This window comes from Anolis sagrei, chromosome 3, assembly GCF_037176765.1.
Source record: "Anolis sagrei isolate rAnoSag1 chromosome 3, rAnoSag1.mat, whole genome shotgun sequence".
Lineage (NCBI taxonomy): Eukaryota > Metazoa > Chordata > Lepidosauria > Squamata > Dactyloidae > Anolis > Anolis sagrei.
Window position 1 is genome coordinate 231,165,804 of NC_090023.1, and position 16,081 is coordinate 231,181,884.

General features: G+C 37.4%; 1 protein-coding gene across 2 annotated transcripts in view; it reads right to left on the reverse strand.

Moving 5' to 3' along the window:
• The window catches only part of SLC25A36 (solute carrier family 25 member 36), a 48,230-nt gene that overhangs the window by 14,469 nt on the left and 17,680 nt on the right, over nt 1-16,081 (reverse strand). For both annotated transcript variants that reach the window (XM_060767906.2, XM_060767907.2), the window contains exons 2-4: nt 15,636-15,806; nt 7,960-8,037; nt 1,959-2,059 (exon numbers count right to left, since the gene is read on the reverse strand). In XM_060767906.2, coding sequence (XP_060623889.2) covers nt 1,959-2,059; nt 7,960-8,037; nt 15,636-15,806 — 350 coding nt within the window. The remainder of the gene's footprint in view (nt 1-1,958; nt 2,060-7,959; nt 8,038-15,635; nt 15,807-16,081) is intronic.

The window sequence follows — 16,081 nt, forward strand, 5'->3', positions numbered from 1 at the left end:
ACCTGAGCATGATAATTTCAAGTAATAAGAACAGAGCAACTGAAGTGCAAAAAGGGTAGCTTTTAAGAATAAAACATACATATCACAAAGTAGCAACTATATAAATAAATGCAAAAAATAACTGAACCAGGAAAATATGCTACATTATCTAAAACTTTAAGTTTTAAAAACACAGTAAGAGGTCAAACCACTGGATAAGACAGAAAGCTTGTTGAACAAACTGAGTCTGCATGTAGATATGGTGCTTGCTAACAAAGTAGTTCCTTACATTTTTTAAAAAAATTGGAAATGCACATCTACACACAGACTATCATAAAAAGGGTACAGTGTTTTTCATTCTGAACAGCCAATTCTGTGCAATATAAATTGCATAAATCATGAAAATAACCTTCATTTAAAAAAGATTACTAATCCATGTGCATATCTTCTGTTCCGCTCTTTGTCAAGAGAAATAATAGTTCTTTAAACTTCTGAGGAAAAAAAACACAGGTAACAGAAGAGCCTTTACATCAACAAAGTCTCTGAAGCATCTGATTGACTGAGATGCATTTAAATTATTTCCCCTTGCCGTTTTCTTCCTCCTCCCATCTCTATACCCCGTGAACTTCTTCAGTAGAATCTTAAAGCTACTGCTATTTTACATCTAGCCTCCCATATCAGAAGCACACATCAAAGAACGACAAACATCAGCTTGCTTATTCCCTGTTTATCTGTCAGATATAACATTCTTAATTTAAAAAAAAAATAAAGCAGATTTTTTTTGTGGTTAAGAATTGTTGAATCAATTCACCAATCTGGTTGTTTTTATCAAAACTGTATTAATAATGATTCGGTTAATCTTTCAATATCTAAATGTGGGCATATACAAGATCTACAACAGAAACTAAAATAGCCAAAACACCGAAATTATTAAGTAACACTCTGTATCTTCTTAACCACCTTCTTTTTGACTGATAAAGAGAAATCCTTCAAAGTATAGTAGGATTTGAGTTATTTGAAATATACAGAAAGGAGCTATGGTTAAACTACCATCTTTAATATTATCTATTAAAAATAACAGCACAATATACTATACATGTGTATTCAGAAAGATAACTGAGTTTAGCAGGGCTTGCTACCAGATAAATAGGTATAGGACAGTGGTTCTCAACCTGTGGGTCCCCAGATGTTTTGGTCTTCAACACCCAGAAATCCTAACAGCTGGTAAACTGGCTGCGATTTCTGCAAGTTGTAGGCCAAAACATCTGGGGACCCATAAGTTGAGAACCACTGGTATAGGATTAAAGTGGCAGGTTATTAATTCCATGCACAATTACTTTGAAGAAAACTCAACAAATTCTGCAGGACTTCTGAATAAACATGCACAGAAATGAACTTGACTACATTTAACCTCATTCACTTCTAAGGGCTTGTTCTCTATCCCTCCCCACCCCCCATGGCCCTGGCTCCCTGCAACAAGCTAAAAATTAATGATTAAAGCTATCAAATTAAGATGATTTAATTTTATAGCAAATGTTGAATAATTTCAGCATGAAATGTATGGGCAGAAAATGACTACCAAACCTGCTGGCATATTTCAAAGAAGCCAAAGTAAGTGGCTTTATATACAAAGTTGAGTGCAACAAAAAGGTAAAGATGGGGGGTTATCAAGGTCTGCTTCCTTGTTTTTTAGAGATTTCTTTGCAAAACCTAGTTGCTCAGCTATATTTTAAATAGATGAAGTGAAGAATTCTGATATATTTTGCTATCTCACAAAGATCCCCATGAGTATCTACTTAGTAATATTCATTTTCAAATAACAAGACTGCCATACAGAGGACTATCTGCACAGCCATCTTGTTATTGCACTCTGAACCAGCAATTTTCCCATTTCTGTTGCTTTTTAATTCATGACAGCCACTCAACTGATAAGAGGCTTTTCAGGTAACTCAAGCTACAGAAAAGTTACAGATCCTTACCTGCCACTCCAGCTGAGGTCATGTGCACTTGGGTCGAGTCTGGCTGGAGGATATTATTCAGTACTTCTTTGCAGTTGGAATAAGCAGCAAAATATATTGCTCTAAAATCAAAACAATTTAAATAGGATTAGCTATGGATTAACAAATACAGAACATTTGTTATTGTTTATAGAAAAAGAATGTTCATCTAGTCATGTTAGGGCTTACATTTCTTTTAACCTGAATACAACCTAGATAGTTTTGTAAGTTTGCAACTACTTCTAAGTAACATCTGAAAGAGGGTGCATTTATTGATACAAGTCCCTCTGGCTAATGTGAAATTATGAATGTAGAATCAACGTTTTTCTTTTTTAAAAAACCTTTTACACACTTCATGTGCCTTTGTTCAGTGTGTGCATGCATATATTTATGTGATTCTGATCTCTCATGGAAGAGAAAAGGAAACTCTTTGCAAAGACAGAGGTGGAAACAGTGCAAGCTAAACCCCTCAGTAATTTTAATTACTGGATGTTTTTAACTCATTACCTTACTCTTCTGAGTTGAATGGGGTAAAATAATGCTAGGTAAGTCTTCAGAAGATGAGGCTTACATGTAGCAGTGGTGTGCTGTGGTAACTCAGTATAAAACAGTATTTCAAATGGATTTCAACTCTTTTTTTTTAAAAAAAAAACTGACTGAGCAATTTCTATATATAATACAGCCCCCATATGCATGGGAGATGTATTCTTGAATTATTGTTGAAACAGGAAACCATAGTTAATAGTGATCCCTACTGAAAGAAAAGAAAATGACTCTTAATTGGTAATTTAGTGGTTACAAAAAATACCACAATGCCTGTTAAAACACTTGAAAACCATGGCAATACGCTTTGACAAAAATCAGGCTCCATTGATAATCTTGGGTGGACACTCAAGAGAGCAAGTCCAGTCAGTTTTTCTTGTCCCTTTATGCAGCATAACTATGTTTTCAAAATTGAAAACAACATTTCATTGACACTGGAAATGTTACAGAAATCTGAAGTTTTCTTCCCATTCGGAAAAAAAACCTGTCTATCACAGGCAAAATAGGTTTCCAGTGCATTTCATGCATTTTCTGCAGGTGTAATGTTTTCCCATTTTCTACACCAAATGTCAAACTCTTCCATCAATGTGTCGGTATCTTGAAGTCCAGAAACAGGATGTACACATTTAGCTCATAATATTCCATTGGTCTTGGTGTCCAGTTTGGGAAGAATTCTCACTCCTGCATAGAGTACACTCATTTAGTTCTTCAAGTGCTCTCACCACCACACTGTAGAGTTCAACACAATGTTGCTCAACCCAACGGGTTTCACAAAATGGCAACAAGTTGCTTGCTCTTAATTCAGGGAAACAGTCTTTTATATTTTTCTTCAACAACTCCAGCTTGATGAATGACGCTCTGAAGAAATTGCTCACAGATTATATTGATCCTTGGCAGTTTCTGACAGGTGGTATGTTGCAAGTCTTTGCTAAGGCAAGATTTTGTGAGTGAGCATTGTGAAAAACATACAAATTGCCATAATCAAGTATAGTCATGCCTTATTTAACAAATCCCCAAATAAAGAAGCTCCTTTTTTCCAAATCTTTTTATTGTACCCCAATTCAGTTTTTCTTTTTTTGTTTTCTGTCTATCTGATAATGTTTGGGAGTTTGTTTTTGGCAACACTGGCATTAGAAGGATAGTGAGGGACGAATGGAAAAAGGCAGACTTCAGTGTGGGTTACAGCAGCTTGTTTACAGGACAATAAAGCTTGACTTCTGGATGAGATTCTACTTTACATGATCCTATTGTAACTGTGTGTTTAACAAGCAACATAGATAGCTGTCTCCAGATTCACTTGCTGAACATGTATGAAGAAGAGAACACAAAGGATGAAAGCAGAGTAGACCATGTCCTCATGCTGAAACAAATCAGATTAAATTCCATTGTCCAAATGGAAATCATAACAAATGTGGAAGCTTTTGAAAGAAAGAAAGAAAGATCACCTCAGGATGCATTTTGGAGGAAGCTTTCGAGTGGCCTCTAGAAGACTTAAAATGTTTTGTTTGAAATGCATGCAGATCCTAGTTGTTTGATTTCACATGCACATTTTTTTATGTCGGCAGCGATTTGAGAAACTGCAAGTTGCTTCTGGTATGAGAGAATTGGCCATCTGCAAGGACATTGCACAGGGGATGCCCGGATGTTTTACTATCCTTGTGGGAGGCTTCTCTCATGTCCCCCACATGGGAAGCTGGAGCTGACAGAGGGATCTCAACCCACTCTCCCCAGATCTGAATTGCTGACCTACAGGTCAGCAATCCTGCCAACACAAGAGTTTAACCCACTGCACCACCAGGGGCTCAATGTGCATGGTGCTAGTTTTGTATTTTTAAAATCGATGAAATGGGTTGAACTCTTCTTTTTTTAGTGATGTAGTAAACCATTCCTATTTTTCATGTTATTTCTATCTCTGGTATCAGATTTCTGTAAAAGAAATAAATCCTAGGTATACATCTATAGTTAACTGAGGTATTGTTTTTGTATAACTTCAAATCATTTTTATCTATGGTGATCTTAAGATAAATTTATCATGGGGTTTTCTTGGCAAGATTTGTTCAGAAAAGGTTTGCTATTGTCTTTCTCTGAAGATGAGAGAGCATGACTTGCCCAAGGACATCGAGAGGGTTTCATGGCCTAGCAGGAATTTGAACTTGCTCCTCAGAGTTGTAATCCAATGTTGAAACCATTACTCCACACTGGCTTCAGTATACAGGCAGTCCTTGAGTTACAAACATCCGCCTAACAAACACATCATTACAAACAGGAGCGAGGCAACAAGAAGTCAGAGAAATCAACCCCTCGGAAAGGAAATCTACTCCTGTAAGAGTTATCATGGAGAAAGGGTTATCTCAATTGAAGTTGTATCACCTATTCTTGTTTCCACAAGTCAAAATTTTCAAAATCCACAGGGACAGAAATCTTCAGAGCAGGGGCACAGACAGCAAAAGAAATACCACAGGGGTGTTAACTCTTCCTTATACTATCCAAAGCTAGCTAGCTATATATGTGTGTGTGCGTACGTGTACGTGTGTGTATGTATGTATGTATGTATGTATGTGGATATGGCTGGAGTTACACTTTAAAATAACTCATAACTTGGAGACTGTCTGTATTTTAATAATGCTAATTTTCCCACAAGGGGGCAGGAAAGAGTTTTCTTTATGTTTTTATTATGCTATTAAGGTTTGTTCTTATTTAGTACTTTTGTTTTTCTTAGCAACCTTAAAAATAACTTTAATGAAAAGTACTTAAGAACAAGCCAAACGAACAATTCTATCACAATGTGTAGTTTAATTAGATGTACCTTAGCTTTTAACTGGTAGTTTAAAAATGCATTCAGCAAAGTTTATAACATGAATGATATCCAGGTCTGCATGAAACAGATCATTAAGTTAAAGTCATTAGCTCGGCAAACATGTGGCCTTTCACAAGGATATGATAAAGTGGCCATTTTATGTGGTGTAATTAGAAAAATGGAATTCAAAATCACTGAAGTATACTACACATGTTACAAAACAAGTTTCCTCACTGCTTATTCAAACAGACAGATGCTGTTAAAGCTACTTAGCAAATGTTTAAATTAAAGAAAAAAGTATTTGTCCAAGCTTGATGACTGGAAAACTCACGATATATTCATTCATGAGCAAGTCTTGCATAAAAACTGTGGAAAAGTTTATCATTACGTTTTACCGGCAGAAGGGAAGGACAGATTATTTCAGGTAAACCTATAAAACTGAAAATACACATGGAAGCTACATGTTCTTTTGTTTCTTTAACTACCTATACATTTTGCTTTATTAACCTTTTCTTATCATGTTACCAATATTAAATCCTTTTTGGACCATAAGATTTTTTTTAATTAAAAAAACAGCAAATGCTTAAATTTCTACTATAGCAAAAACTACATAAAGAAAGATCCAATTGGTTCCAATGGAAATGCTTAAAACAGTCTCAAAGCTATCCTTACATTTCAATTTCTAACAGATTGAAACTGTCAGGCTTTTTCAGCAATCTTAAGCCTTGTTATATTTATACATTTTTGTTACGATGCATATTAAATATAATTTCATATGAGGTATAAGCCAACCAGAATTGATGACCCTGTAACTGCTCATCTATGGATAGCAGGGACTTTTACTGCAACCTATCCTTTATTTAAAGAATACCATAATTGACTATTCATTTTGTTACAAAACATACACAGTATTTATCAACACATGAACAGATGCACCATGATACCAAAGTGGGAGAAAAGGGATGAGGGGAGAGAAAGCAACGTTCTGTAGGATTATGAGAATGATGAGCAGACCACCATCTATCTACAATGGTACAGAGACAGTTGTTGCTGTGGTGCACCTTCACATTTTTGACTAATACAGACACTAAGATGATCCTATCACAGGGTTCCTTGGCAAAAATTGTTCAAACGAGATTGGCCATTGCCTTCCTCAGAGGATGAGATATTGTGGCTTGCCAAATGTCACTCAATGGATTTCAATGGACAAAAAGGGATTTGAATCCTGATTTCCAGAGTTATAGTTCCACACTAAAAGTGCAACACTATATTCGCTCTCTACAGGGAAAGTGCTGTGACAGTATTTTGTTCTATTCTATGAAGAAAGCTATCCATATGGATAATGTTGCTTAAATGCTTTTCCAGGGAAATGTGTTTGGACTGAGGGTCAGGTCTGTAGGGATGAATTGAGCCTCCTTCTTTACTCAAAGGTGACCTGAGATAATTTACAGGATAACATATTATAGCATGTCTGGTGAGTATCCAGAACTGGGCATGCAGCCATCTTATCCAGACAACAGGAGGGTTGGGATTTTTTTTAATATATCTCCATTTTTGCTATTACAATCTAATTATTATTTTTCACAGTTCATTCAACACATTAATTATCTCTTACAGGAAAGGAAGGAAATTTGCTATCTGTGCCAAAGTGTATTCCACTCTAGAATTCTATATATTTTTTCCTGTGCTGCTTGGGATCTTTATAATCTTAAGGATTTATTATTTACTGCCTTACTGGAGTAGTAATATCACCTTAGCCCAGCTGTCTTTGATAAAAAATTAAACATAATTTTTATGCTAGAAGTATAACCATTACAAATTAGACCTGCCTATATAAATAGTTACATTTGTAAAGAAGCATACCATCTAGTTCTGGAGCAAAAGAGTGCCTAGTGACATCTCCAAATTTTATTTAGCATAACTCACGTAGAATGTAGCTCACTTCATGAAATTCAGTTCACAAAAGCACACACTGAATAAATTATGTTAGTCTTCAAGGTACCACAAGACAACTTCTCATATATATTTATAAACTTCAGTGGCAAAGGTGAAAAAAGTGAAAATTCATAGCAATTGTCAAGTCACTGACAGTTATATTAACTGTTGCTGTATGACTTATGGTAACATTAAGGTGAGCATATCATGGGTTTTCATAGCAACAGATTTTCAGAGGGGGGTTGTCTTTGCTTTCCTGTGAGGGTAATACCATTTGACTTGCCCAAAGTCACCCCACAAGTATCCATGCCTGAGCAGAGATTTGAACCCTGGTCTCCAGAGTCGTAGTCCAATGTTCAAACCATTACACCATGTTGGTTCTCTCACCCGTTAACATCATGACCTAGCAATTATAGTGAACTTCTACCTGCCAACAAAACATGGTTGACAACTCTGTCAAAAAGCCAAATTAAATTAAGAAACCAAATTACATAAGCTGAACATATAGGTAATGTGCATATACACACATACTACATAGTAATGTCTGAGTAGTATGTGTACAGTATATTACACAACTCTGCCCCCCACCAAAAAGAATCCCACCCCACATTCATATCAATTAACTGAAAGGAAAATATTACAAACTTCTACTATCAGATTAAAAATATGCATTTTGAAAACTTGCACCAATAACTAAGAGGACGTTACCTGGATGGAGCCACGCCTACCAAGTTAGGACCTAGTCCCCGGAAGAGTGAGCGAGGCCCCTCCTTTTGCAAAATCATTCTGAAAAAGAACCAAATATAATATATATTTAACAAATAAAATATAAATTGCATCATCCAAATTACATTATTAGCATTTTGTCTTCAAGATATAAAGAAAAGAAAACCTGTCTATAATATGGACAACCCAAGAAAATGAAGAAAAAAATTCAGGATTGATTAGGAACAGTTCAAAGTCCTTCTCCAATCTGAATATAATTAGCCCCATAAAGGAAACTGAGGATGATAGCGGCATATGGCAGGCTACTGATGTGGGTGCATTAAAACCAAGTATTTTTCCTATGACAGTGTGTATAAATGAATAATCCAATATTCCAAGTCTGGCCTAGATGGTCAGAGTAAAGGCCACTGCAAATTCTGTATATAATAATAGCTACAAAAATGACCTATTCAAAGAAAGTATAGTGGAAAAACATGTGACAAGAAACAGGCTAGCCCCACCACCTTTGTCATAATTTCAATTGTCTTCTTCATGAGTAGGGTGACAGTAGAAAACTGCCATTATGTATGGAAGATCTCCATGGAAGCCAGGAAAATCAGGCTTTCAGGAGACTCTTGGATTCATGCTGTGATCTTCCATGTGGAAAATTAAACTACAGACAGTATTATCTCCCCTGATTACACTGTTCATTTAATACTGTTTCCTTATGATACAAGTAGGGCTACGATGCCCTCAGCATGAAACTTGTTCTGTTATTAATTAAAACAATAAGCAACATTCCTGAGGTAGTATCATCTCACATGAAAGTCAAGGTGGTATAGACTAAAACATCTCCGAGAAGTCTAGAGAAAAACTTGGGCTCTTTTAGTTTTGAAGCATAAACAATTATGCATGGTGTGGAAAAGTAGATAGAGAGAAGTTTCTTTCACATACGTACTCTTAGAATCTCAGATCATACAAAGATGCTGAATGGTGGGATACTGAGAACAGACGTACATGAACTGTAGAAGGTAGTGATGGCCAGAAACTCAAGTCAGCTGTAGGAGGAGGTGACATAGGTTTATGGCAGGATTCATGGTTACTCTGACAGCTATATATCATTCCCTTTATCAGAGGCAATGTGTCCCTGCATTTCACTTGTTGGTAAGCACAAGTGTCAGGAAGTTATTGGTCTCATGTTCTGATTGCAGGCTTTTCACTTCCAACTTCAAAATCCTCAAAGATATTCAATAAACAACTGTATTGGCTTTCCAGAATACAAGGAAACATTAATTGTGGGGAAATGGAAAAATGGGGCAAGTTATGACCACAGGAGGGAGCAGTAACTACCATATTTACGCAATTCTAATGCACTTTTTTGGGGCCCTGCCAAAATTGGGGTGCACATTACTTTCGTGTAATGCAGTAATGGCTCTCCCTGCTTGCCGCAATCCGCGGCCTCCTTGGCTTGCGGGGGCAGGCTCCCTCACTGGCAGCTTGCTGCAGACCCCAGGAGAAGAGGAGAAAGAGGAGAAGAAGGTGGCTGCTGCTCCGGGATCTGCAACAAGCGGCTGGCAAGGGAGCTGACCCTGGCAAGGCGGCAACCCTGGCAAGCCAAGGGGGCTCCTCCTCTAGCTTTGTGGCCGCAGCCGCCTTCGCCTTTTTCTCCTTTCCTCCTGGAGCCTGCAGCAAGCAGCCAGTGAGGGAGCTCACTCTGGCAAGGTGGTGAAGGTGGAGGAGGAGCAGCTTCCTTGGCTTGCTGGGGCGGCCACCTTGCCAGGGCTGGCTCCCTCGCTGCAGCCTCGAAGTGGAGGAGGAGATGAAGGCAGCATCCCCAAGAGGAAGGCAGGCAAGCAAGGGGCAAAAGAGACTGAGGAGGAGAGCTGCTCCTCAGGAGCCCTAGGGCCTCAAGAGTGGCAGTGGAGGAGCAGCAGCAGAACCCATCAAGGTCCTGGGCTCGCCCACAGGGTGCCCGTTCCTTCCTAGTCTTCTCTTTGGGCTCCATGAAAGAGAAGAGCGAAGAAAGAAGGAGGGATGGGGCTCCATGCTCTCTTGCCTCCACGCCTCACGTCCCGTCTCGACTCAGTCCGCCCAGCTCCAAAGCATGATGGGAAAGGCCGCTGCAGAGTTCTTCTCCTTCTTTTTCTCCCTTCCACCCTTCCTTCTGTCTTATCTTCCCCCTTTCCATCTTTCTCTCCCTTCCACCCTTCCTTCTCTATGCCTTTTTTTCCTTTCTTTCCTTCTTTCCCTCCCTCCACCCTTACTTCTCTCTTCCTTTTCTTTCTTCCTTTCCTTCTTATACCTTCTTTCCATTCCCTTTCCCTCTCACTGCCTTTTCTTTCTTTTTCCTTCTTGCACCTTCTTTCCATTCTTTCCCCCTCTCTCGCTTTTTTCAAGGCTCCTTTCTCCCCTTCCTTCTTGTACTTTCTTTCCATTCTCTTTTTTCTCTCTGCCTTATCTTTCTAGGCTCCTTGAGGGAAGGGTTACTTGATTCTTGGTGTTACTCTCAATTGCTGGAAGACTTGGTGATGCAACACTGTTTATTTTAAAATAAGGAATTCTAAGCGCACAGCAACACCTTTTTGGCCAAATTACAAAGGGGGCACTTTTTGCTGTTGCGCATTACATTCACTAGCATTTTTTTTTTTTTTGGTTTCAGGGTCTTGAAAATTGGGCTACACATTAGATTTGATGGTGCACTAAATTCAAGTAAATACGATATTTTCCCTGACTATAATAGAACGGCTTTTGTTAGCATGTTAAATAAAAATAAAATCATTTCCAGGCATGATCTCAGTTACAAGCATTTGTGAGACATCTAACACACACATTGGAGATATTGCTGACGAGGAGGAGATTGATTGTGTTTCTTGCAAGACTGAATTTATTTACCTGATTTTAAATTATTGTATCAAGATTACAATATTTCTGTACAATCAAATAATCATATCAGAAGTAGTTTTAAAAGTAAATAATATTTTATAGAAATTCAGCCCATAATATGTTTACAGGTATATTTAAAGCAGGTAACATGTTGACTATCCACAAAGTAGGAAAATTGTCAATTCTGTCTTAAACTACAGTACCCGCAGAAGGATAATTTACACAGTCAGTTCAGGACTCTTTTGGTTCCAAAGCAAACTTATTACCTAGTCAGTATGTTGCAATATATACCATTCTGGCTTATCAATTTGGTGATGTGCTAAATAATGTTAGAAATACTTCAATACTTCTTCAAAACCTTTCTTGTTCAAACAGAAAAGAAGGTTAATGACATGAAAGTTGAGCAATCTGCAAACAATGTCATAAAAGACTCCTGCTTTCAACTGTTTAAAGTGATCATTCTCTGTGTACATGCCCAGTTCAAAACAATGGTTCAAAGACTCAATAGTTGGGGGTTGTTTTGGCTGCACATGTCTTCTTTGCCCTAATTTTTTATCCAGCCATACAACAAATTTCATCTCAAAGTGCATTATTTTAAAGATATTTATTTATAAACAAACTTGTCTTCCACCTGCTTAATACTGTGTATAATCAATCTCCAGCGCCTTGAAATATGCTGTTCAATTGCATTCCTGAATGATAATATATCTGAGATTCATTGCTATTCAGGAATGCAACTATGCAACATATTTCAAAGCTCTACATTCTAAACAGTTGGTTACTATTTCATTATTCTAACTACTGGGTTAAGAGAATGGTAGTGCAAAACATAGTTTACCAAATGAGGCATAAAAGATGTTGCTGTTAATCCTGTCTGTTATGTGTAAAGATTTCCTCATTATACTGTATATGTCCCCCTCCCCCATCCTATCCTACAATTGTCAAATATATATCGTTGTAAGCAGCTGAACAAGTATGGAGTGCAGAACAAATTTAGGCTGAAGTGAACTGAGCCTTCTAGTTGGATTCGTTGCTCATATCCTCATTCTCAGTCTCTCTCTTTTTGCCATCACCCACCTAATTCAACCTTTGAGATAGTGTCTGCAGTGCTCATGTCTCAGATCCTTAGTCTCTCTAGCCTCACATTTCCTTTGTCTGCTACTTTTGTGTATGAAATGCAAGGTTAAAAAAGATGGAGAGCCTGAGAGAGAAACAAGCAGAAATGCTGTGGAACTACTACTTCAAAGGCAGAAACAGGTGTCTGGTGGCAAAAAGAGAGAGACTGAGGACCTGAGTGATGAACTAACAAAAATTCTGCTATCTCAAAGGCAGAGATAGGCTCCTAGGGGCAAAGTTTCATTTTTCCACCATTATATACCCACAGTCTCTGTCCAGCCTTGCATCTCAAACACAACACAAACAGAGATTGAACAAGACATGTGGTTGAAGAGATGGATCACCAATGAAGGCAGGTTCCCCATGATTAAAAAGAGGAACTATTTATGTTTAAGAATTGGATCCCAGCTCTAAAATATCTCATGATGAATATGATATTGCAAGTACAGTAGTCCAAAATCTGAAACATTTCTGGCTTCAAGCATTTCAGATAAGAGATATCTAACCTATATAGAACACAATTCGAAAACAAATTATCCAGATAAAATAACACAAATCTAAGAGTATGGAGTAGCAAATGAAAAAGGATCAATTCAAGTAAGAGGAAAACCCTTTGTGGGTAAGAAGCCTAGAGTTCCTGGAGTCCTAATCTCAAACAGACTGTTAAAGAGAGAGAGAATTGAAAGATAGGGAGGAGTTGGGTTGTATAGGGCTTTGATAGTCAAAACAAGAAGCTTGTACCAAATCCTGCAAGGAATAGGTAACTAATGGAAATATGATTAAAATGCAGCCCAAAAAGATAATATTAGAGGACTAAGGTGAGATAACGGAAGACCAGTTAAAGGAAGGCTGTAATAATAAAGGCAGGAAATGAACAGGGCGTGGACTCACATCTCAATGGAGGAAGCAGACAGAAAATGTCTCATTTTGGTAATATTATATAAAAAATAACAAGATGACTTTGCTACACCCTTAATGTGAAGGAAAAAAATTAAGACTACATGTTTCCTTCACAGGATAAGTGAGAATATTATCAACAATGACAAAGAAGATTGTTCTAAAGACAATCTTGGATGATAAATAAGCAATTCTGTCTATGCTATGTGAAGTTTCAAGTGAAGATTAAGCATCTATGCTGATCTTGCTGAAAGACAAGCTGTAATATCATGTTTGATATCAGAAGAGAGTTCCGGAGTCAAGAAATTTGGCTGAATATCATCAGCATGAAGAGAATACTGAAAACCATACAAGCTGTTAAGATCAGCTAAAGGTAGTGTATAAAATGAAAACAACAAAAACACAAATCAGCACCCTATGGAAACCCAATCAAAAGGGGAAAAGATGTTGCATGACCTTCATACTCTACCACATTAAATGATTGACTGGAGAGATAAGTTAAGAAGCAGCCGAGGACTGAATCAATAAACTCTGGGTCATAAAGTGAATCCAACAAAAGAGCATGATCCTATATTAAAGGCTGAAGAGAGACCAGGGAGCTCGTTTCTCTCAATTCTTTTAAGGCAGTGGGACTAATGACTCAGACATTTGTTGGAAGGAATCCCAAGGATCACAGTGTAATCCCCTGCCAGTAACCATTCCATCATAACCATTACCAAGCGGTAGCCATCCAACCATTAGAAATCTCCAATGAAGGAGACTCCATCGCCGTCCTCTGAGTGAGTACTACTGTTGTCCATAATGCAGGAAGAATAACACTTTATTGTACATTAACATGCAATTAATTAGCCCAAGTTTTTAAAATTTAAAATTCACATTTTGTTCTGTACTCATAACAAAAGCCAAATTCAATCATACAGAAGTAGTCTGAAACTGTGAGAAATAAATGCCTTACAGAAGCAGCAATACGCAAAAGGTTTGCAGGGAAACATTAAATCACAGACTGGTTCTGTATTATCAAGGAACCCAAATATAGCAGTGTTCTTTAACTTACCCTGGGGGCATTGCTCGCAACTTTGCTTTTGTTTCAAGTTAAAATCAGAGTTAGAAAATTCTACAAGGCTGTCCAGTCCAACCTCCTGCTATGCAAAAGTACGCAATCAAATACTCCCAACAGATGGCCATTGAGCCTCTGTTTAAAATTGTCTAGTGAAGACTCCATCATCTGCTGGGGCAGGATATTACACTGTTGAATAGTTCTTGCTGTCAGGAAGTTCTTCCTACTTTTTAGGTGAGAAGAAAACAAGCTGGCTCCATATCCACATGGTATTTTTTTCAAATATTTAAGCATGGCTCTTGTGTCACGCCTTAACTCTCTCATCTCAAGACTAAATATACCCTGGCAGCCTGTTTAATGATCTGTTTTAAAATCTGTCCTGATTTAGCTTGAGTATCCTTTATCTGGAGTCCCAAAATGTTGTTCATCTGGCCCTGGAAACGTACATTAATTTAGTGTAACCGGTATTCCTGTACTAATTCTTACCTATTCTGGGCTGTATTTCCCCAACTGCATCATCTGATTCACTTCCCACAAGCAGAGCACTGTTCTCCTTTTGAAAGAAGACCAAGACAAAGAACTGCTCGATTCTGTCTTTTGTCTAGCAGTCACCAGAATAGTACATTTCATATGTGAATGCATTTATAGATTTTTTTTAGAATGCAGGAATAAATTTTTCTGGTGTTTTTTCCCCTTTCCTTTTTATTTATTTATTTATTGGCAAATGATGCCAGAATGACTTGACACTTTTAGAGTGATCAACTATTCCTTAGTCAGTTGCTACTAGCTCATTCAGTGTATATATAGGTTTGAGATTTTTTGCATCACATCACAGCAGTTTTTATATTTACATTTAGCAGTAATTACTTAGTAATTCTTTTTATAGCATCCATAGTTGATTCAGACCCGTTCTATACTGTCATATAAATCAAAATTATCTGCTTTGAACTGAATTATATGGAAGTGTAGAAGGGGCCTTAGAGTTGTCTGAAGAATTTACATTAAGTCATTATCTGAAACCATTCTGTCAAACTATATTTTGCCCTGTTAAAAGTGTTTTAATAACAAATATATAACTTGATAGAGGGAATAAGAGAAAACTTGAGGGAGAATTATGGCGTGAGTATCTATTGGGAAGTTTGGCCCCACACATGGATCTCACAGTTTTCAATGGAATTCAGAGTTCCACATTACGTTTTTTAAAATATATATATATATACTCAAACTGTTCACCCATTTTTCTCTCAAGAATTTTGCCAAGTTTCAGCACTGTACTGGAACAGTATGTGAATAACTTCCAATTTTTCATGCCTAAGATGTCTGAGGGAAATGAAATAATCTCTCTAGCACTCCTGTATAGTATGACATTTTGTGTAGAAAAATGGGCGTGAAGGCCAATAAAGGCCTTAAAACACAGCTGAAAAGAAATCAGGCAGGAGTTTGGACTGGATGATGTTGACTAGCAGCACACATTTGGTCCATTGTTTCAACTTTGACTACAGGTTGTTATATACAAATGGTGACCTACATTTTATTTTCCGGAACTGCTGATTTAGGCATAGGAATAGCCACTTATAAGAAAATGTCATATAAATAACAAGGTGATGTGATTTATTTTCTGACACTTATTTTTGTTTCTTATTAGAAGCATACCATATACAACTGGAAGGCAAAGAAAAAACATAGGAGAGTTGTATATCTAGAAGGGAAAGAAACAGGTACTCACTTTAAGCAATGGAGAGGCCCCGGGGAAACTCTAGTTACACGATTAACACTGGCACCATTCACAGTATTTAGATGAACTTCGGAGATATAGAGGGTAACAGAAGAAGACTGCAGCCGTGTTTTCACAACTTCTAGTGGACATGTCAGAATTGCACCTACAGTGCCCCCACATCTGTCAAGGAGAAAAAAAACATGTAAATAAGCCTTTCAAATTAGCAAAGAATTACAGAAATAAGAGAACACACAACAAGCTTATCTCTTCTCTTCACTTCACTTTATTTCTTAATTAGTCGCTCTCCACCAAGGTGCTCCAAGCGACTTACAATTTAAAAATATCCAACAAATATTTTTCTCCAGTTCAATTAATAACATATTATCTCTTTTGATTATCTGTTATCTATTGTTTATGTTGCATGTAATATGAAAACTGGGATGTCAGGGCTCTTC